This window comes from Salmo salar, unplaced genomic scaffold (assembly GCF_905237065.1).
Source record: "Salmo salar unplaced genomic scaffold, Ssal_v3.1, whole genome shotgun sequence".
Classification (NCBI taxonomy): Eukaryota; Metazoa; Chordata; class Actinopteri; order Salmoniformes; family Salmonidae; genus Salmo; species Salmo salar.
The window spans coordinates 618,467-642,479 of NW_025548099.1; the positions used below are offsets into that span (position 1 = coordinate 618,467).

At 45.0% G+C, this 24,013-nt stretch overlaps 1 protein-coding gene across 1 annotated transcript; it reads right to left on the reverse strand.

The window, feature by feature from the left end:
- Positions 1-12,813: 12,813 nt before the first annotated feature.
- On the reverse strand, positions 12,814-22,971 carry LOC123732652 (tripartite motif-containing protein 16-like). The gene is made up of 6 exons (XM_045711925.1): positions 22,375-22,971; positions 21,847-21,942; positions 14,933-15,166; positions 13,760-13,919; positions 13,575-13,634; positions 12,814-13,343 (listed from the first exon to the last, which is right to left on the reverse strand). Exons 1-6 carry the CDS (start codon positions 22,969-22,971, stop codon positions 12,829-12,831), a joined length of 1,662 nt encoding a protein of 553 aa, XP_045567881.1. The 3' UTR covers positions 12,814-12,828.
- Between the last annotated feature and the right edge of the window lie 1,042 nt (positions 22,972-24,013).

The window sequence follows — 24,013 nt, forward strand, 5'->3', positions numbered from 1 at the left end:
GACGTTAATGAGAGAGGGAAGGGGGGTTAAGGTGTGGTCCTGCTCACCTGATGTACCATGCCAGGTGTGTATAATACTGACGTTAATGAGAGAGGGAAGGGGTTAAGGTGTGGTCCTGCTCACCTGATGTACCATGCCAGGTGTGTATAATACTGACGTTAATGAGAGAGGGAAGGGGTTAAGGTGTGGTCCTGCTCACCTGATGTACCATGCCAGGTGTGTATAATACTGACGTTAATGAGAGAGGGAAGGGGTTAAGGTGTGGTCCTGCTCACCTGATGTACCATGCCAGGTGTGTATAATACTGACGTTAATGAGAGAGGGAAGGGTTAAGGTGTGGTCCTGCTCACCTGATGTACCATGCCAGGTGTGTATAATACTGACGTTAATGAGAGAGGGAAGGGGTTAAGGTGTGGTCCTGCTCACCTGATGTACCATGCCAGGTGTGTATAATACTGACGTTAATGAGAGAGGGAAGGGGTTAAGGTGTGGTCCTGCTCACCTGATGTACCATGCCAGGTGTGTATAATACTGACGTTAATGAGAGAGGGAAGGGGTTTTAAGGGGTGGTCCTGCTCACCTGATGTACCATGCCAGGTGTGTATAATACTGACGTTAATGAGAGAGGGAAGGGGTTTTAAGGTGTGGTCCTGCTCACCTGATGTACCATGCCAGGTGTGTATAATACTGACGTTAATGAGAGAGGGAAGGGTTAAGGTGTGGTCCTGCTCACCTGATGTACCATGCCAGGTGTGTATAATACTGACGTTAATGAGAGAGGGAAGGGGTTAAGGTGTGGTCCTGCTCACCTGATGTACCATGCCAGGTGTGTATAATACTGACGTTAATGAGAGAGGGAAGGGGTTAAGGTGTGGTCCTGCTCACCTGATGTACCATGCCAGGTGTGTATAATACTGACGTTAATGAGAGAGGGAAGGGGTTAAGGTGTGGTCCTGCTCACCTGATGTACCATGCCAGGTGTGTATAATACTGACGTTAATGAGAGAGGGAAGGGGTTAAGGTGTGGTCCTGCTCACCTGATGTACCATGCCAGGTGTGTATAATACTGACGTTAATGAGAGAGGGAAGGGGTTTTAAGGTGTGGTCCTGCTCACCTGATGTACCATGCCAGGTGTGTATAATACTGACGTTAATGAGAGAGGGAAGGGGTTAAGGTGTGGTCCTGCTCACCTGATGTACCATGCCAGGTGTGTATAATACTGACGTTAATGAGAGAGGGAAGGGGTTAAGGTGTGGTCCTGCTCACCTGATGTACCATGCCAGGTGTGTATAATACTGACGTTAATGAGAGAGGGAAGGGGTTTTAAGGTGTGGTCCTGCTCACCTGATGTACCATGCCAGGTGTGTATAATACTGACGTTAATGAGAGAGGGAAGGGGTTTTAAGGTGTGGTCCTGCTCACCTGATGTACCATGCCAGGTGTGTATAATACTGACGTTAATGAGAGAGGGAAGGGGTTAAGGTGTGGTCCTGCTCACCTGATGTACCATGCCAGGTGTGTATAATACTGACGTTAATGAGAGAGGGAAGGGGTTAAGGTGTGGTCCTGCTCACCTGATGTACCATGCCAGGTGTGTATAATACTGACGTTAATGAGAGAGGGAAGGGGTTTTAAGGTGTGGTCCTGCTCACCTGATGTACCATGCCAGGTGTGTATAATACTGACGTTAATGAGAGAGGGAAGGGGTTTTAAGGTGTGGTCCTGCTCACCTGATGTACCATGCCAGGTGTGTATAATACTGACGTTAATGAGAGAGGGAAGGGGTTAAGGTGTGGTCCTGCTCACCTGATGTACCATGCCAGGTGTGTATAATACTGACGTTAATGAGAGAGGGAAGGGGTTAAGGTGTGGTCCTGCTCACCTGATGTACCATGCCAGGTGTGTATAATACTGACGTTAATGAGAGAGGGAAGGGGTTAAGGTGTGGTCCTGCTCACCTGATGTACCATGCCAGGTGTGTATAATACTGACGTTAATGAGAGAGGGAAGGGGTTAAGGTGTGGTCCTGCTCACCTGATGTACCATGCCAGGTGTGTATAATACTGACGTTAATGAGAGAGGGAAGGGGTTAAGGGGTGGTCCTGCTCACCTGATGTACCATGCCAGGTGTGTATAATACTGACGTTAATGAGAGAGGGAAGGGGTTTTAAGGTGTGGTCCTGCTCACCTGATGTACCATGCCAGGTGTGTATAATACTGACGTTAATGAGAGAGGGAAGGGGTTAAGGTGTGGTCCTGCTCACCTGATGTACCATGCCAGGTGTGTATAATACTGACGTTAATGAGAGAGGGAAGGGGTTAAGGTGTGGTCCTGCTCACCTGATGTACCATGCCAGGTGTGTATAATACTGACGTTAATGAGAGAGGGAAGGGGTTAAGGTGTGGTCCTGCTCACCTGATGTACCATGCCAGGTGTGTATAATACTGACGTTAATGAGAGAGGGAAGGGTTAAGGTGTGGTCCTGCTCACCTGATGTACCATGCCAGGTGTGTATAATACTGACGTTAATGAGAGAGGGAAGGGTTAAGGTGTGGTCCTGCTCACCTGATGTACCATGCCAGGTGTGTATAATACTGACGTTAATGAGAGAGGGAAGGGGTTAAGGTGTGGTCCTGCTCACCTGATGTACCATGCCAGGTGTGTATAATACTGACGTTAATGAGAGAGGGAAGGGGTTAAGGTGTGGTCCTGCTCACCTGATGTACCATGCCAGGTGTGTATAATACTGACGTTAATGAGAGAGGGAAGGGGTTAAGGTGTGGTCCTGCTCACCTGATGTACCATGCCAGGTGTGTATAATACTGACGTTAATGAGAGAGGGAAGGGGTTTTAAGGTGTGGTCTTCACTCCCAAATGTCACTTAAATATAGCTTCCAAATGAAGAGAGACAATGATGCATAAAGTCATCTGGGGGAAAAAATGATATTTTATGGACAACGGTGGATGGTTCTTAAAATAACCTTTGTGTTATTGGGCTCTTCAAAGAGCTGTTTCCCTCCACGGCAAACTGCCATGGAACTTCACCTGCTGGCGATGAGAAGTAGGTGGTCAGCTTCTCCCTCACCTGGAGTGCCTGTCTGGGGGCGTTGTTGGCACCTGCCCTGGTGACATCAGGTAGGTGACCATTTGGCGTGCCCATCTCCATCCGGAGCGGCTCCTGGAATGACCTCTGCAGGTAGTTGTGGAGAACACGTGGCCTTCACGCAGGCATCGACATTTGAGGGGCTGAGACCAAGCACTCTCCGATACATTCTCCACCGGGCTGCCAGAATCCCAAAGGCGCATTCAACAACTAACCTTGCCCTGGACAGTCGTTTGTTAAAGATCCTTACAGGCTTTGGCAGCTGGCGTCCAGCGTAGGGCCTCATGAGGTTGGGTCTTAAAGGGAAGGCCTCGTCGCCGACGACGACGTGAGGAACAGGTCCCAGGTCTTCAGCCCCAGGGAGTGATGCAGGTGGTGGAATCTCCAGGGTGCCATCCTGAAGTGCCTGGCCAAAGGCAGAGTCCCGGAGGGTCCCGCCATCACTTCCCATAAGCACCAACATCGACAACACGGAAACAGTAGAGGCCATCTACTACAGCCAAGAGTACAACTTAATATGTACCCTTGTACACATTGTACAATTTACAATGTGACCCAGTTCAATGGGTCTGAACAGACCTGGGGGATGTCAGACATGAAGATGTCTAAACACAACTGGAATATCATTAGTTTGTGATTCATTGTTAATGGATTTTCAATCAGGAACACAGAGGAACAACTTGACAACATAACAATGTGTGGGTGGGTGGAGATCTAATATTGTTTTGTGACAAACACTAAAGCATGATATTCTAATAAATCTACACCCTATTCCCTACGTAGAACACTACTTTAGACCTGGTCAGAAGCACCGTAGTGCACTACGTAGGGAATAGGGAACCATTTGGAACAGAGACCAGTAATTCCCCTGAATATCTTTCTCTTCCTCATCTGGTTTCTTTATTAACAGCCCTTCACTCCTCCCCTCTTCCTCTTCCTCCCTTTTCATTCTATTCTATCAGCCACACCACTAGCTCACCTCCACACAATCCATTTACAAGTTAAAGACACACCTTGGAATAAATAACAAAGGAAAACTATTACTAGATGAAGTTTAGTGTTGTATTTTTTATTTCCCATCACCATAAATCATATTTAATCACTGAACAGTAGCAGACCTAACTTCATCTGTTCCTGACTCTGGATAGTGGATTAAAAAGACCATCAATCTCCAATGATATTAAAGTACTATTCTGAACATTACTGATATACTGAGTGGCAAGTCCAGATATCTGCTGGTTTTATTGTTTGGTCAATAGCACCACCTGCTGGACAGGTTTAATGTTGCTGGACTGAGCAGTATGGGAGGATGAAAGATGACACATTTAGGGCCGGTTTCCTGGACATCTACATTGAACACGCTTTTTAGTCCAGGACTAGGATTAATCTGTGTCTGGGAAACCAGTCCATATCAATGGTTCTGAGAAAACATATCAATGGTTCTGAATGACAACCAATATACATCATCAACACCAGACATCATTATTCATGGAAATGTACATTGTATTTTATCAAATATGAAAACCTTAAATCTCTTCAAATTCAAATCAGTCAGAAAATAAGGATCGTACAGACTACACCAGCATGACTAGTATCTATGTGGACCCTACTACAGTTTAACCAGCTCAGCTATAGACTACACCAGCATGACTAGTATCTATGTGGACCCTACTACAGTTTAACCAGCTCAGCTATAGACTACACCAGCATGACTAGTATCTATGTGGACCCTACTACAGTTTAACCAGCTCAGCTATAGACTACACCAGCACGACTAGTATCTATGTGGACCCTACTACAGTTTAACCAACTCAGCTATAGACTACACCAGCATGACTAGTATCTATGTGGACCCTACTACAGTTTAACCAGCTCAGCTATAGACTACACCAGCATGACTAGTATCTATGTGGACCCTACTACAGTTTAACCAGCTCAGCTATAGACTTCACCAGCATGACTAGTATCTATGTGGACCCTACTACAGTTTAACCAGCTCAGCTATAGACTACACCAGCATGACTAGTATCTATGTGGACCCTACTACAGTTTAACCAGCTCAGCTATAGACTACACCAGCATGACTAGTATCTATGTGGACCCTACTACAGTTTAACCAGCTCAGCTATAGACTACACCGGCATGACTAGTATCTATGTGGACCCTACTACAGTTTAACCAGCTCAGCTATAGACTACACCGGCATGACTAGTATCTATGTGGACCCTACTACAGTTTAACCAGCTCAGCTATAGACTACACCGGCATGACTAGTATCTATGTGGACCCTACTACAGTTTAACCAGCTCAGCTATAGACTACACCGGCATGACTAGTATCTATGTGGACCCTACTACAGTTTAACCAGCTCAGCTATAGACTACACCAGCTTGACTAGTATCTATGTGGACCCTACTACAGTTTAACCAGCTCAGCTATAGACTACACCAGCATGACTAGTATCTATGTGGACCCTACTACAGTTTAACCAGCTCAGCTATAGACTACACCAGCATGACTAGTATCTATGTGGACCCTACTACAGTTTAACCAGCTCAGCTATAGACTACACCAGCATGACTAGTATCTATGTGGACCCTACTACAGTTTAACCAGCTCAGCTATAGACTACACCAGCATGACTAGTATCTATGTGGACCCTACTACAGTTTAACCAGCTCAGCTATAGACTACACCAGCATGACTAGTATCTATGTGGACCCTACTACAGTTTAACCAGCTCAGCTATAGACTACACCAGCATGACTAGTATCTATGTGGACCCTACTACAGTTTAACCAGCTCAGCTATAGACTACACCAGCATGACTAGTATCTATGTGGACCCTACTACAGTTTAACCAGCTCAGCTATAGACTACACCAGCATGACTAGTATCTATGTGGACCCCTACTACAGTTTAACCAGCTCAGCTATAGACTACACCAGCATGACTAGTATCTATGTGGGCCCTACTACAGTTTAACCAGCTCAGCTATAGACTACACCAGCACGACTAGTATCTATGTGGACCCTACTACAGTTTAACCAGCTCAGCTATAGACTACACCAGCACGACTAGTATCTATGTGGACCCTACTACAGTTTAACCAGCTCAGCTATAGACTACACCAGCACGACTAGTATCTATGTGGACCCTACTACAGTTTAACCAGCTCAGCTATAGACTACACCAGCATGACTAGTATCTATGTGGACCCTACTACAGTTTAACCAGCTCAGCTATAGACTACACCAGCATGACTAGTATCTATGTGGACCCTACTACAGTTTAACCAGCTCAGCTATAGACTACACCAGCATGACTAGTATCTATGTGGACCCTACTACAGTTTAACCAGCTCAGCTATAGACTACACCAGCATGACTAGTATCTATGTGGGCCCTACTACAGTTTAACCAGCTCAGCTACAGACTACACCAGCATGACTAGTATCTATGTGGGCCCTGCTACAGTTTAACCAGCTCAGCTACAGACTACACCAGCACGACTAGTATCTATGTGGACCCTACTACAGTTTAACCAGCTCAGCTATAGACTACACCAGCACGACTAGTATCTATGTGGACCCTACTACAGTTTAACCAGCTCAGCTATAGACTACACCAGCACGACTAGTATCTATGTGGACCCTACTACAGTTTAACCAGCTCAGCTATAGACTACACCAGCACGACTAGTATCTATGTGGACCCTACTACAGTTTAACCAGCTCGGCTATAGACTACACCAGCACGACTAGTATCTATGTGGACCCTACTACAGTTTAACCAGCTCGGCTATAGACTACACCAGCACGACTAGTATCTATGTGGACCCTACTACAGTTTAACCAGCTCGGCTATAGACTACACCAGCACGACTAGTATCTATGTGGACCCTACTACAGTTTAACCAGCTCAGCTATAGACTACACCAGCATGACTAGTATCTATGTGGACCCTACTACAGTTTAACCAGCTCAGCTATAGACTACACCAGCACGACTAGTATCTATGTGGACCCTACTACAGTTTAACCAGCTCAGCTATAGACTACACCAGCATGACTAGTATCTATGTGGACCCTACTACAGTTTAACCAGCTCAGCTATAGACTACACCAGCATGACTAGTATCTATGTGGACCCTACTACAGTTTAACCAGCTCAGCTATAGACTGCACCAGCATGACTAGTATCTATGTGGACCCTACTACAGTTTAACCAGCTCAGCTATAGACTACACCAGCATGACTAGTATCTATGTGGACCCTACTACAGTTTAACCAGCTCAGCTATAGACTACACCAGCATGACTAGTATCTATGTGGACCCTACTACAGTTTAACCAGCTCAGCTATAGACTACACCAGCATGACTAGTATCTATGTGGACCCTACTACAGTTTAACCAGCTCAGCTATAGACTACACCAGCATGACTAGTATCTATGTGGACCCTACTACAGTTTAACCAGCTCAGCTATAGACTACACCAGCATGACTAGTATCTATGTGGACCCTACTACAGTTTAACCAGCTCAGCTATAGACTACACCAGCATGACTAGTATCTATGTGGACCCTACTACAGTTTAACCAGCTCAGCTATAGACTACACCAGCATGACTAGTATCTATGTGGACCCTACTACAGTTTAACCAGCTCAGCTATAGACTACACCAGCATGACTAGTATCTATGTGGACCCTACTACAGTTTAACCAGCTCAGCTATAGACTACACCAGCACGACTAGTATCTATGTGGACCCTACTACAGTTTAACCAGCTCAGCTATAGACTACACCAGCACGACTAGTATCTATGTGGACCCTACTACAGTTTAACCAGCTCAGCTATAGACTACACCAGCACGACTAGTATCTATGTGGACCCTACTACAGTTTAACCAGCTCAGCTATAGACTACACCAGCACGACTAGTATCTATGTGGACCCTACTACAGTTTAACCAGCTCAGCTATAGACTACACCAGCACGACTAGTATCTATGTGGACCCTACTACAGTTTAACCAGCTCAGCTATAGACTACACCAGCACGACTAGTATCTATGTGGACCCTACTACAGTTTAACCAGCTCAGCTATAGACTACACCAGCACGACTAGTATCTATGTGGACCCTACTACAGTTTAACCAGCTCGGCTATAGACTACACCAGCACGACTAGTATCTATGTGGACCCTACTACAGTTTAACCAGCTCGGCTATAGACTACACCAGCATGACTAGTATCTATGTGGACCCTACTACAGTTTAACCAGCTCGGCTATAGACTACACCAGCACGACTAGTATCTATGTGGACCCTACTACAGTTTAACCAGCTCAGCTATAGACTACACCAGCACGACTAGTATCTATGTGGACCCTACTACAGTTTAACCAGCTCAGCTATAGACTACACCAGCACGACTAGTATCTATGTGGACCCTACTACAGTTTAACCAGCTCAGCTATAGACTACACCAGCACGACTAGTATCTATGTGGACCCTACTACAGTTTAACCAGCTCAGCTATAGACTACACCAGCATGACTAGTATCTATGTGGACCCTACTACAGTTTAACCAGCTCAGCTATAGACTACACCAGCATGACTAGTATCTATGTGGACCCTACTACAGTTTAACCAGCTCAGCTATAGACTACACCAGCATGACTAGTATCTATGTGGACCCTACTACAGTTTAACCAGCTCAGCTATAGACTACACCAGCATGACTAGTATCTATGTGGACCCTACTACAGTTTAACCAGCTCAGCTATAGACTACACCAGCATGACTAGTATCTATGTGGACCCTACTACAGTTTAACCAGCTCAGCTATAGACTACACCAGCATGACTAGTATCTATGTGGACCCTACTACAGTTTAACCAGCTCAGCTATAGACTACACCAGCATGACTAGTATCTATGTGGACCCTACTACAGTTTAACCAGCTCAGCTATAGACTACACCAGCATGACTAGTATCTATGTGGACCCTACTACAGTTTAACCAGCTCAGCTATAGACTACACCAGCATGACTAGTATCTATGTGGACCCTACTACAGTTTAACCAGCTCAGCTATAGACTACACCAGCATGACTAGTATCTATGTGGACCCTACTACAGTTTAACCAGCTCAGCTATAGACTACACCAGCATGACTAGTATCTATGTGGACCCTACTACAGTTTAACCAGCTCAGCTATAGACTACACCAGCATGACTAGTATCTATGTGGACCCTACTACAGTTTAACCAGCTCAGCTATAGACTACACCAGCATGACTAGTATCTATGTGGGCCCTACTACAGTTTAACCAGCTCAGCTATAGACTACACCAGCACGACTAGTATCTATGTGGACCCTACTACAGTTTAACCAGCTCAGCTATAGACTACACCAGCACGACTAGTATCTATGTGGACCCTACTACAGTTTAACCAGCTCAGCTATAGACTACACCAGCACGACTAGTATCTATGTGGACCCTACTACAGTTTAACCAGCTCAGCTATAGACTACACCAGCACGACTAGTATCTATGTGGACCCTACTACAGTTTAACCAGCTCAGCTATAGACTACACCAGCACGACTAGTATCTATGTGGACCCTACTACAGTTTAACCAGCTCAGCTATAGACTACACCAGCACGACTAGTATCTATGTGGACCCTACTACAGTTTAACCAGCTCAGCTATAGACTACACCAGCATGACTAGTATCTATGTGGACCCTACTACAGTTTAACCAGCTCAGCTATAGACTACACCAGCATGACTAGTATCTATGTGGGCCCTGCTACAGTTTAACCAGCTCAGCTACAGACTACACCAGCATGACTAGTATCTATGTGGGCCCTACTACAGTTTAACCAGCTCAGCTATAGACTACACCAGCACGACTAGTATCTATGTGGACCCTACTACAGTTTAACCAGCTCAGCTATAGACTACACCAGCACGACTAGTATCTATGTGGACCCTACTACAGTTTAACCAGCTCAGCTATAGACTACACCAGCACGACTAGTATCTATGTGGACCCTACTACAGTTTAACCAGCTCAGCTATAGACTACACCAGCACGACTAGTATCTATGTGGACCCTACTACAGTTTAACCAGCTCAGCTATAGACTACACCAGCACGACTAGTATCTATGTGGACCCTACTACAGTTTAACCAGCTCAGCTATAGACTACACCAGCACGACTAGTATCTATGTGGACCCTACTACAGTTTAACCAGCTCAGCTATAGACTACACCAGCACGACTAGTATCTATGTGGACCCTACTACAGTTTAACCAGCTCAGCTATAGACTACACCAGCATGACTAGTATCTATGTGGACCCTACTACAGTTTAACCAGCTCAGCTATAGACTACACCAGCATGACTAGTATCTATGTGGACCCTACTACAGTTTAACCAGCTCAGCTATAGACTACACCAGCATGACTAGTATCTATGTGGACCCTACTACAGTTTAACCAGCTCAGCTATAGACTACACCAGCATGACTAGTATCTATGTGGACCCTACTACAGTTTAACCAGCTCAGCTATAGACTACACCAGCATGACTAGTATCTATGTGGACCCTACTACAGTTTAACCAGCTCAGCTATAGACTACACCAGCATGACTAGTATCTATGTGGACCCTACTACAGTTTAACCAGCTCAGCTATAGACTACACCAGCATGACTAGTATCTATGTGGACCCTACTACAGTTTAACCAGCTCAGCTATAGACTACACCAGCATGACTAGTATCTATGTGGACCCTACTACAGTTTAACCAGCTCAGCTATAGACTACACCAGCGTGACTAGTATCTATGTGGACCCTACTACAGTTTAACCAGCTCAGCTATAGACTACACCAGCGTGACTAGTATCTATGTGGACCCTACTACAGTTTAACCAGCTCAGCTATAGACTACACCAGCGTGACTAGTATCTATGTGGACCCTACTACAGTTTAACCAGCTCAGCTATAGACTACACCAGCATGACTAGTATCTATGTGGACCCTACTACAGTTTAACCAGCTCAGCTATAGACTACACCAGCATGACTAGTATCTATGTGGACCCTACTACAGTTTAACCAGCTCATCTATAGACTACACCAGCATGACTAGTATCTATGTGGACCCTACTACAGTTTAACCAGCTCAGCTACAGACTACACCAGCATGACTAGTATCTATGTGGACCCTACTACAGTTTAACCAGCTCAGCTATAGACTACACCAGCATGACTAGTATCTATGTGGACCCTACTACAGTTTAACCAGCTCAGCTATAGACTACACCAGCATGACTAGTATCTATGTGGACCCTACTACAGTTTAACCAGCTCAGATATAGACTACACCAGCATGACTAGTATCTATGTGGACCCTACTACAGTTTAACCAGCTCAGCTATAGACTACACCAGCATGACTAGTATCTATGTGGACCCTACTACAGTTTAACCAGCTCAGCTATAGACTACACCAGCATGACTAGTATCTATGTGGACCCTACTACAGTTTAACCAGCTCAGCTATAGACTACACCAGCATGACTAGTATCTATGTGGACCCTACTACAGTTTAACCAGCTCAGCTATAGACTACACCAGCATGACTAGTATCTATGTGGACCCTACTACAGTTTAACCAGCTCAGCTATAGACTACACCAGCATGACTAGTATCTATGTGGACCCTACTACAGTTTAACCAGCTCAGCTATAGACTACACCAGCATGACTAGTATCTATGTGGACCCTACTACAGTTTAACCAGCTCAGCTATAGACTACACCAGCGTGACTAGTATCTATGTGGACCCTACTACAGTTTAACCAGCTCAGCTATAGACTACACCAGCATGACTAGTATCTATGTGGACCCTACTACAGTTTAACCAGCTCAGATATAGACTACACCAGCATGACTAGTAACTATGTGGACCCTACTACAGTTTAACCAGCTCAGCTATAGACTACACCAGCATGACTAGTATCTATGTGGACCCTACTACAGTTTAACCAGCTCAGCTATAGACTACACCAGCATGACTAGTATCTATGTGGACCCTACTACAGTTTAACCAGCTCAGATATAGACTACACCAGCATGACTAGTAACTATGTGGACCCTACTACAGTTTAACCAGCTCAGCTATAGACTACACCAGTATCTATGTGGACCCTACTACAGTTTAACCAGCTCAGCTACAGACTACACCAGCATGACTAGTATCTATGTGGACCCTACTACAGTTTAACCAGCTCAGCTATAGACTACACCAGCATGACTAGTATCTATGTGGACCCCACTACAGTTTAACCAGCTCAGCTATAGACTACACCAGCATGACTAGTATCTATGTGGACCCTACTACAGTTTAACCAGCTCAGCTACAGACTACACCAGCATGACTAGTATCTATGTGGACCCTACCACAGTTTAACCAGCTCAGCTATAGACTACACCAGCATGACTAGTATCTATGTGGACCCTACTACAGTTTAACCAGCTCAGCTATAGACTACACCAGCATGACTAGTATCTATGTGGACCCTACTACAGTTTAACCAGCTCAGCTATAGACTACACCAGCATGACTAGTATCTATGTGGACCCTACTACAGTTTAACCAGCTCAGCTATAGACTACACCAGCATGACTAGTATCTATGTGGAACCTACTACAGTTTAACCAGCTCAGCAGTACTATAATAGAGACTAAACCCAGGATAGAGGGGCTGAGTGAATGTGGTCTGGACTCTGTGGAGGAGGGTCATTGTGTCAGAGACACTGTAGAAGGACAGAGTACCTGCCTTGTGATCCAGGTACACTCCTACTCTGGAGGACTGAGGGCCTGATACTTTAGTCTCAACATTATTGTGTCTGAAATAATAACCACCTCTACAGCACTGTAAACTCCAGGACTTGTTATTGAATCCAAATCTATTATCTGTCCCTGTTCTGCTGATGTCTTTATATGAGACTGCTGTATCAACCCACCCCCCAGTCCACTCCACCTCCCAGTAACAGCGTCCAGACAGACCCTCTCTACACAGAACCTGGTACCGGTTGGTGAATCTGTCTGGATGGTCAGGATATGGTTGGACTTGGTCTGTACAGGTCACCTTTCTGTTCCCTTCAGACAGAGAGAGGAGTGTGTCTGCTGTGTTTGGGTCCAGTGTGAGCTGACAGGAATCTGGGAGAAGAGCAGAGACCAATGAGGGGAGTCAGAACAATAAGTTAAGTCAGATACTGTATCTACCCTGTCTTTGATTAGAGCACAGCAGAGATCAAATCAGAGAAATATGAGGAGTCAGATAGATACCCAGTCTTTGATTAGATCTACTATTGCTATATATTTCTAGAGGGATTGTTAGGAGTGGCAGTAAAAAGAGACTGTTAGTTACTTCACAATAAAGAGACTCACATTGTAACAACTGTTCTCTGGTCTTGGGCTCTGGAGGCAGAACAACCTCCACTATATTCACTACAGACACACAAACACATTGACAGAGAGAGGGAATGTTATCATCATACCATATTCCACATGTATATGACTAGTAGGGAACTTTCAATGGTCTAAAGTTGATGTTCTGATTGTTTTCAACACACCTGTAGTGGAGATCTTGGTCCATTCTCCTTTAAGGAAGTCTTCTAGTTTCTCTCTCAGTTCAGACACAGTCTTACTCACATCTCCAAAGTACTGAAGAGGACGGACAACGATGCTGGGTAAGTCTGAAGATACACTGATACTGGAGAGAGACTGATAACTCTGGAGAGAGAGAGAGACAGAGAGAGAGACAGAGACAGAGACAGAGAGAGACAGAGACAGACAGAGAGAGAGAGAGACAGAGAGAGAGAGACAGAGACAGACAGAGACAGAGAGAGGGACAGAGGGACAGAGAGAGAGAAAGAGAGAGAGAGAGAGAGAGGGAGAGAGAGAGGGACAGAGGGACACAGAGAGAGGGGGACACGGACAGAGACACAGAGAGAGGGACACCGAGAGAGACAGAGAGACAGAGAGAGAGAGACACAGAGAGAGACAGAGAGAGAGACAGGACACAGAGAGAGGGACACAGAGAGAGGGACACAGAGGGACAGAGAGACACAGAGAGAGGTACACAGAGAGAGGGACAGGGGGACACAGACAGAGGGACAGGAGGACACAGACAGAGGGACAGGAGGACACATAGGGACACAGAGAGAGAGGGACACAGAGAGACAGAGGGACACAGAGAGACAGAGGGACACAGAGAGGGACAAAGAGAGAGGGACAGAGGGACACAGAGAGAGGGACAGAGGGACACAGAGAGAGAGAAAGAGAGAGAGAGGAGGGACAGAGAGAGAGAGAGAGGGGGACAGAGAGAGAGAGAGAGGGGGACAGAGAGAGAGAGAGAGGGACAGAGAGAGAGAGAGGGAGAGAGAGAGAGAGAGAGAAAGAGAGGGACAGAGAGAGAAAGAGAGGGACAGAGAGAGAGGGAGAGAAGGACAGGGAGAGAAAGAGAGGGACAGAGAGAGAGAGGGACAGAGAGAGAGAGAGGGAGGGGGACAGAGAGAGAGAGAGGGACAGAGAGAGAGAGAGAGAGAGAGAGAGAGAGAGAGAGAGAGAGAGAGAGAGAGAGGAGAGGGACAGAAAGAGAGAGAGAGAGAGAGAGAGAGAGAGAGAGAGAGAGAGAGAGGGACAGAGAGAGAGAGAGAGAGAGAGAGAGGACAACATAATGATTGAGATGAATAGTTTCACATGAAGTTAATTTCATATCACATGTAACAAGACAGTTTAGTTACCTGGAGGAAATGGATGTGATCCTCTGTGTGTGAGAGCTGCTCCAGCTCAGTGCTTCTCTTCCTCAGCTCAGCTATCTCCTGCTTCAGTTGCTCCAGGACTCCTTCAGCTTCACTCACTTGATCCTTCTCTTGGGCTCTGATCAGCTCCTTCACCTCAGAGCTCCTTCTCTCAATGGAGCGGATCAGCTCAGTAAAGATCTGATCACTGTCCTCCACTGCTGCCTGTGCAGAGCGCTGTTGAGAGAGAGAGAGAGAGAGAGAGAGGGACAGAGAGAGAGAGAGAGAGAGCAGAGAGAGAGAGAGAGGGAGAGGGAGAGGGAGAGAGAGAGAGAGAGAGAGAGAGAGAGAGAGAGAGAGAGAGAGAGAGAGAGAGAGAGAGAGAGAGAGAGAGAGAGAGAGAGAGAGAGAGAGAGAGAGAGAGAGAGAGAGAGAGAGAGAGAGAGAGAGAGAGAGAGAGAGAGAGAGAGAGAGAGAGAGAGAGAGAGAGAGAGACAGAGAGAGAGAGAGGGACAGAGAGAGAGAGAGAGAGGGAGACGGAGAGAGAGAGACGGACAGAGACAGAGACAGAGAGAGACAGAGAGAGAGAGAGGGACAGAGAGAGAGAGAGAGAGGGACAGAGAGAGAGAGAGAGAGGACAGACAGAGAGAGAGGGACAGAGAGAGAGAGAGAGAGAGAGAGGGACAGAGAGAGAGAGAGAGGGACAGAGAAAGAGAGAGAGAGGGACAGAGAGAGAGGGACAGAGAAAGAGAGACAGAGAGAGAGAGAGGGACAGAGAGAGAGAGAGAGAGAGAGAGAGAGGGACAGAGAGAGAGAGGACAGAGAGAGAGAGGGACAGAGAGAGAGGGACAGAGAAAGAGAGAGAGAGGGACAGAGAAAGAGAGAGAGAGGGACAGAGAAAGAGAGAGAGAGGGACAGAGAAAGAGAGAGAGAGGGACAGAGAGAGAGAGAGAGGGACAGAGAGAGAGAGAGAGGGACAGAGAGATAGCAGTTAGTTAATAGTATCTCTACTTGCAAATTCATCTTCTGCACATCTATCACTCCAGTGTTTAATTGCTAAATTGTAATTATTTCGCCACCACGGCCTATTTATTAAGTTACCTCCTTTATCTTACCTCATTTGCACATCTGTATATAGACTTTTCTATTGTGTTATTGACTGTACGTTTGTTTATTCCATGTGTAACTCTGTGTTGTTGTTTGTGTCACACTGCTTTGCTTTATCTTGGCCAGGTCGCAGTTGTAAATGAGAACTTGTTCTCAACTGGCCTACCTGGTTAAATAAAGGACTTGTTCTCAACTGGCCCACCTGGTTAAATAAAGGACTTGTTCTCAACTGGCCCACCTGGTTAAATAAAGGACTTGTTCTCAACTGGCCCACCTGGTTAAATAAAGGACTTGTTCTCAACTGGCCCACCTGGTTAAATAAAGGACTTGTTCTCAACTGGCCTACCTGGTTAAATAAAGGACTTGTTCTCAACTGGCCCACCTGGTTAAATAAAGGTGAAATTAAATAAACAGTAATGGCATTACCCCGGCAACACAGAGAAAACATGATGAACAGTCTGTCATTGTAGAAAACGGACAACCCCTCCTCAACTCCCAGGTCAACCCGAGCCAATCAGCTATTGGTGTCCAGGACTCCATGTAATACCCTCCACTGGATGACCCCTGACCTTTCCAGCACTGGGAGCTTATAGAGCACCCTCCACCTATACCCTGCCATGCTCTCAGCCCCCACAACCCCCTGCCTCTGATGCCCCTTCCCTCCCGCTAAGCCCACCTCCGTACGGTACAGTAGCCTCTGTGCTGCTTTGAGTCAGAACGCTGCCACCCTGCTCTCCAGGTCCACCAAACCCAGTGATCAGTGGTTCCTCCCAGACCCACGGCCCAGGCACCACCCCCCCTCCTCTCGTGTGGGTCTCAGCAGCTGCCAGGCCCTCAGTACTGCAGCGTAGAAATCAGAGACCCCTGTTGTATTGAGTCTCTCCGGCCGCATGATGAAGAGCTGCTGATCCAGCCACAAACCCAATTCAGTTTTCCCTAAATGGCACCAAAAAACTGTCTCCCTTTTTAATTTACCACTAAAACCTGTTCTTAGGACCAAGCCATAAAAAACTGTATTATAATAATAACTGGTTTACGTTTTAACTACCAACAATTGGTAAAAACTTTCCCCTTTCGGAAACAATGGGACGACCTCAGAGTTGACAAGGTAAAAATCTGTTGTTCTGCCGCTGAACAAGGCAGTTAACCCACTGGTCACCAGGAGGCCGTCATTGTAAATAGAATTTGTTCTTAACTGACCTGCCTAGTTAAATAAAGGTTTCATTAAAAAGTCTGGCAATAACTTAACTTTTCATTATTTAGACAGACTCCTCTAAATAATAAATATAATAAAATAACAAAAAACAGTTAAATGCTAAGTACTATACATAGGTTTTATTTAAAAAATAACAATAGAACCTATTTAGTACTATAATGGTATTTACTAACATAATATTATTACTATAATAGTTTCTAAAGGGGTTGTAGGCTACCCTACCCTAGAATTAGGGTTCAGGATAAAACAGGTTATACGTAGGGTTAGAGTTTCTGTACAGCACTTTGTGACATCTGCTGATGTAAAAAGGTCTTCATAAATACATTAGATTGATTGTTAGGTTCAGGGTATTTAAAGAGATAAACTGTATGGGTTTATATCTCTCTTGCTCCTCCCTGTGGTCTTCTGTGGGAACTACATACCTCATTCACCACACTTGATAGGCTCATAATCTGAGGTAGCAACTGAGTCAGAGCTACAAATCAATGATCTCCACCTATCCATTAGGTTTACAACTCAGTGAACCTGCGCAGCATTCTCTCTATTTGATGTCTACGAACCAACAGATTTCAACGATTATCATATTACCCAGCAGCCATTTAGAAACAAATAAAAAAGGTTATTTCTTTTTATTCTTTCTTCTGACTGTTTAAATCGGCCACATCTTGAAAAAGAGAACAGGGACATGCGATTTGTTGAGAATCTACACCTTTTTATATATAAAATATATATATATATAGAGTTAACCATGATCAGAACATGTTTAACGTTTGAAGGCTTTGCGCCAACCATCCCTGTACCAACTACAATCAATAACCAGGTGAACAGTGAGCTTCCTCACCAAGTAGCTGTAACCTTGTTAGTAATAAGTTACCTGAGGTAAACCTACAAGGATAGTTAATAATAAGTTACCTGAGGTAAACCTACAAGGTTAGTTAATAATAAGTTACCTGAGGTAAACCTACAAGGATAGTTAATAATCAGTTACCTGAGGTAAACCTACAAGGATAGTTAATAATAAGTTACCTGAGGTAAACCTACAAGGATAGTTAATAATAAGTTACCTGAGGTAAACCTACAAGGATAGTTAATAATAAGTTACCTGAGGTAAACCTACAAGGATAGTTAATAATAAGTTACCTGAGGTAAACCTACAAGGATAGTTAATAAGTTACCTGAGGTAAACCTACAAGGTTAACGCGGGCAGGAAGAGAATTACTTCAAAACCACAGCAAACAGCTGGGACATATAGTAATATTATATATATAATATTATATCACTGGGCTCCTGTGTGCTAACAAACCCTGTGTACCACCCCTCCCCTGTTTAACCTTGAATTTCGTTCAGAAAAACACTTCCACATTTAGCAAAACGAACCAACTCTTTACGGATCTGTTCGGTGATAATAAACGGAGGCAGATTAGACACCACTACTCTTGTCGAAATCAGCACCAACACAACCCCTCACATAAATCATACTGGTAACTAGCCGGGTAACAAGACTCACCTTTTACATTACCACAACCACCGCCTTGTTCATTCTGGATACAGAGTGGATATGTTCCTCTCCCACCTGTTCACCGACCAGGATCAATAATTCCTCCACACCATTCTCCACAACGCACCTGAAGAGACAGCGTTTCTTCTCCACTCGGTTGAGGACATCAAACTACCCTACTCCCCCTCAACTCTAACCGATAAACAGCGGAAACCGATAAACAAACCCTCCCACCATGACAAAATACATTTGGAAAATAGGCAAAAGAATAGCTGCACTCTTTACGAACGACAAAACCTCACGTTACCAACTTCTTCTTCTTCTATGGTATAATGGCGGTCCTCAAACCAACGTTAAAGGAGCATGGCGCCTCCTACTGTGCTGGAGTGTGTTCAATCACGGTTTACACCATTTCTAAATCCTCCTACCTAACTCAGTACTTCTGAGAAAATAAAAAAGATCCCTACTAACTTCTAATAGACCCTCCCCCATCCCCCAAATCCCTTCCAACCCCCCCAAATGTCTCTGATCTCACATTTGTCCTCACCTGTACCCAGTGGAACATTAATATATATTATATCTTGTTTTAAAGTTATTTTAGCTAACTAGTCTACAATTTCATTCCATTCCACACCTGAATGTGCTGGGACCCAGCAGAATCTCACTACTAGACCCATTCTCTCATTTCTCCATAATAACATTAATACCTCCAATAGTAGGTCACTCCTAATAGATTTACCAGATGATAAACTATTCAATACAGACAGAGAATCTGAGGATACTATAACTCTAACAGGCTGTACGTCCTCCACCCACTGGAGGACAACTATTATCACCAACAGTTCAACTGAGTACACTGACAGTTCATCTGTTAGTCTTCTACATATCTGCACATCACATTCAGGAAGGTAAACACCTGCTCCTGTGGGCCCACTATCTGGGCCCTTGGATCCATCTGTGAAAAGAGGTAAAAAAAGCATAACAACTTCTACCAATGTAATTGTCAACCAGTTTCCCTTTATCACTGACTTCTGACCCAATCTTTTCCTTTTGTCTACCAAGGTTAGATCAACAACAGGATCTGGGAGTAACCATGGAGGAACATCCCCTATCACCACAGAAAAGGGCCAACCTCCAACTCCCTGAAACTACTCTCATCAGCAAGCTTTCCAACTGTCCAACCAAAACCACTGCCTTGTCTACTAGTATATTCCCAACAGTCATCTAGAACAGTAGCAGTGGGATGCTCAACCTCACAGCCTTTCAACCCAATAAGCTAATGACAATTTATTACGTCAGTATATCCAAAGGCATCTCACCTGCCTCAACTGGACTATAATATAAATCCATGATATTATGGGATACAAAATGGGAAAAGGGGAAATTATGATAATACTAAAAACACCCTTCTAACTAACTAACCCTACACTCATTAAAACCCACTACCCCATTCCACTACTTTGACCCTATCTGCTCCTGCACCAGGCCAACTAACCCTACACTCATTAAAACCCACTACCCCATTCCACTACTTTGACCCTATCTGCTCCTGCACCAGGCCAACTAACCCTACACTCATTAAAACCCACTACCCCATTCCACTACTTTAACCCTATCTGCTCCTGCACCAGGCCAACTAACCCTACACTCATTAAAACCCACTACCCCCATTCCACTACTTTGACCCTATCTGCTCCTGCACCAGGCCAACTAACCCCACACTCATTAAAACCCACTACCCCATTCCACTACTTTGACCCTATCTGCTCCTGCACCAGGCCAACTAACCCTACACTCATTAAAACCCACTACCCCATTCCACTACTTTGACCCTATCTGCTCCTACACCAGGCCAACTAACCCTACACTCATTAAAACCCACTACCCCATTCCACTACTTTGACCCTTTCTGCTCCTGCACCAGGCCAACTAAACCTACACTCATTAAAACCCACTACCCCATTCCACTACTTTGACCCTATCTGCTCCTGCACCAGGCCAACTAACCCTACACTCATTATAAACCCACTACCCCATTCCACTACTTTGACCCTATCTGCTCCTACACCAGGCCAACTAACCCTACACTCATTAAAACCCACTACCCCCATTCCACTACTTTGACCCTATCTGCTCCTACACCAGGCCAACTAACCCTACACCCATTAAAACCCACTACCCCATTCCACTACTTTGACCCTATCTGCTACTGCACCAGGCCAACTAACCCAACACCCATTAAAACCCACTACCCCATTCCACTACTTTGACCCTATCTGCTCCTACACCAGGCCAACTAACCCTACACCCATTAAAACCCACTACCCCATTCCACTACTTTGACCCTATCTGCTCCTGCACCAGGCCAACTAACCCTACACTCATTAAAACCCACTAGCCCATTCCACTACTTTGACCCTATCTGCTCCTGCACCAGGCCAACTAACCCCACACTCATTAAAACCCACTACCCCATTCCACTACTTTGACCCTATCTGCTCCTGCACCAGGCCAACTAACCCTACACTCATTAAAACCCACTACCCCCATTCCACTACTTTGACCCTATCTGCTCCTGCACCAGGCCAACTAACCCTACACTCATTAAAACCCACTACCCCATTCCACTACTTTGACCCTATCTGCTCCTGCACCAGGCCAACGGCCTGGGAGGACAGGACACCACCACTCAACACACCCTGGAACTCTTCTGAAGTCAAATCTAGTATGACCAAATACTTCTCTGCAGCTGCCACCAAAACATATTTTTTTCTGTGATTTACATTCCATTTCTGCGGTACAGTTGATAACCATTGCTATGAACACTAAGAAGCCAACCTTACTGAAGCATATATCACTGGTTGGCCCATCCCTCTATGCTGTCACAGATCTACTACTCACAGGGATCCTCTCAGGATCCCTCAGCCTTGACCCATCCTCCTCTACTTTCTTCACTGCCTCAGCAGTGACAACCTGTTCCCAACAGTCGGGTCAGTGGGATTGGATAGGGGCCCCTCTACCTCTCTCTCTCTCTCTCTCTCTCTGACTGGAGGAGACAGGTGAAATGGTGTGTCTCCTCTGGTCAACAATACTCACCTTGAAAGACTCCACAGCCTGTTGGAGCTCCTTCAGCTCCTTCTCTCTCTCCTGGAATCTCTGCTGGACCTTCTGCTGACTCATCCCCAGCTGCCTCTGTGGAGAATCACTCTTCAATGAGCTATCAAGCTTTATTAGTCCAGTAGATCAATAGTATAGTAATGTGACATAGGGCCCATAGAGAGGAAGATCTAAAAAATGGATGGTCCATTTACTAAATGATATTTATTTGTTGCTATGTGAATGATTATAGTTTTTATGGTAGGACTACATGTATCAACGGGTTGAGACTGAACTTTGGACTCATAAAAGGCCATTCAGAATGATAATAGTGTTTGACATTATAAAATGGTGATACATCTGGAGAATCTGGGTTAACATATCAATATACTCAAGGTTTGTGTTCATATTTGTTCTGCTGAGGATCTATTTCATTTCAATGATCTCATATTCAAACAGCCTTAGTTCCTACTGTATCTTTAATTCTTTGTTTATCAGACAGTCACCAACAAGTTGTTCTGGTCTTACCTGTTTCTCAGTCCTCTCTGCTGCAGCTGACACTGTATCATGGCCTTTATGTTCGTCCATTGTACACATCAGACAGATACACTGCTGATCGGTACGACAGTAAACCTCCAGCAGTTTGTCATGATGAGAGCAGATCTTCTCCTGTAGTTGTGCGGTGGCTTTGACCAGCTTGTGCCTCTTCAAAGCAGGAAATTCGTAGTGAGATTGGAGGTGAGTCTCACAGTAAGAGGCCAGACACGCCAGACAGGACATGAGGGCTTTCTGCTTTCTGGTCCCAGTGCAGAAATCACACGCCACATCTCTAGGTCCAGCATAGCACAGAGCAGGAGGGGGAGCAGCCTGGAGTCCTGTCTTCTTCAGTTTCTCCACCAGCTCAGCCAACATGTTATTTTTACTCAGCGTCGGCCTCGGACTGAAGGTCTGTCTGCACTGAGGACAGCTATAGACCCCTTTCAGAACATCCTGATCCCAGCAGCCCTCAATACAGCTCCTACAGTAACTGTGTCCACAGGGGATGGCGACTGGTTCCTTCAGTAGATCCAGACAGACAGAACAACAGAACTGGTCCTGGTCCAGCAGAACTCCCTGTTGAGCCATTTGGACGGTTGTTCACTCTCACACAGACAGACGACACAGAGACTCAGATCAGTTTCGTTTCCTCAGAAGAGAGTTTGTGAAGGGGGATGGACTTCCTGGTTCTGCCAGAGGGGTGGGGTTAGAGGGAGGGAGGGAGGGGTTAGAGGAATGCAGGAAGAGAGAGAGGAACTGCAAGCAACATCAAGAGGGGAGACAAATAGTTTTGTTCCAATGTTAGAGCCCTTAACATGGAACAAATGACATAATGAATCTTAAAATGTGAGTTGTTAGAATATATGAAGGGTAACAGTTTTCTATGAAGTATGTATGTATCATTATTTTAATCACCTTTATAATGCCTTATAAATCAATAAGTCCTGAGGAGGTGTGATATATGGTTATTATACAGTACCACGGCTAAGGGCTGTTCTTAGACAAGACACAACACGGATTGAGAATTATCTAACACTTTCAACAATACAATCACATTTTATTTTATTGGTTTCATACACATATTTATCAGATGTTATTGTGGGTGAAGTGAAATGCTTGTGTTCCTGGTTCCAACAGTGCAGTAATATCTAACAATGCTTGTGTTCCTGGTTCCAACAGTGCAGTAATATCTAACAATGCTTGTGTTCCCAGCTCCAACAGTGCAGTAATATCTAACAATGCTTGTGTTCCTGGCTCCAACAGTGCAGTAATATCTAACAATGCTTGTGTTCCCAGCTCCAACAGTGCAGTAATATCTAACAATGCTTGTGTTCCCAGCTCCAACAGTGCAGTAATATCTAACAATGCTTGTGTTCCTGGTTCCAACAGTGCAGTAATATCTAACAATGCTTGTGTTCCCAGCTCCAACAGTGCGGTAATATCTAACAATGCTTGTGTTCCTAGTTCCAACAGTGCAGTAATATCTAACAATGCTTGTGTTCCCAGCTCACAGAGGGCAAATCTAAAAAGTCAATGAAAATATTAGGACAAGCAATGATATATATATATATATACACTGTGTACTGTGATGTGATGCATAGACAATTTGGAGTACATCTGTAGTATATCT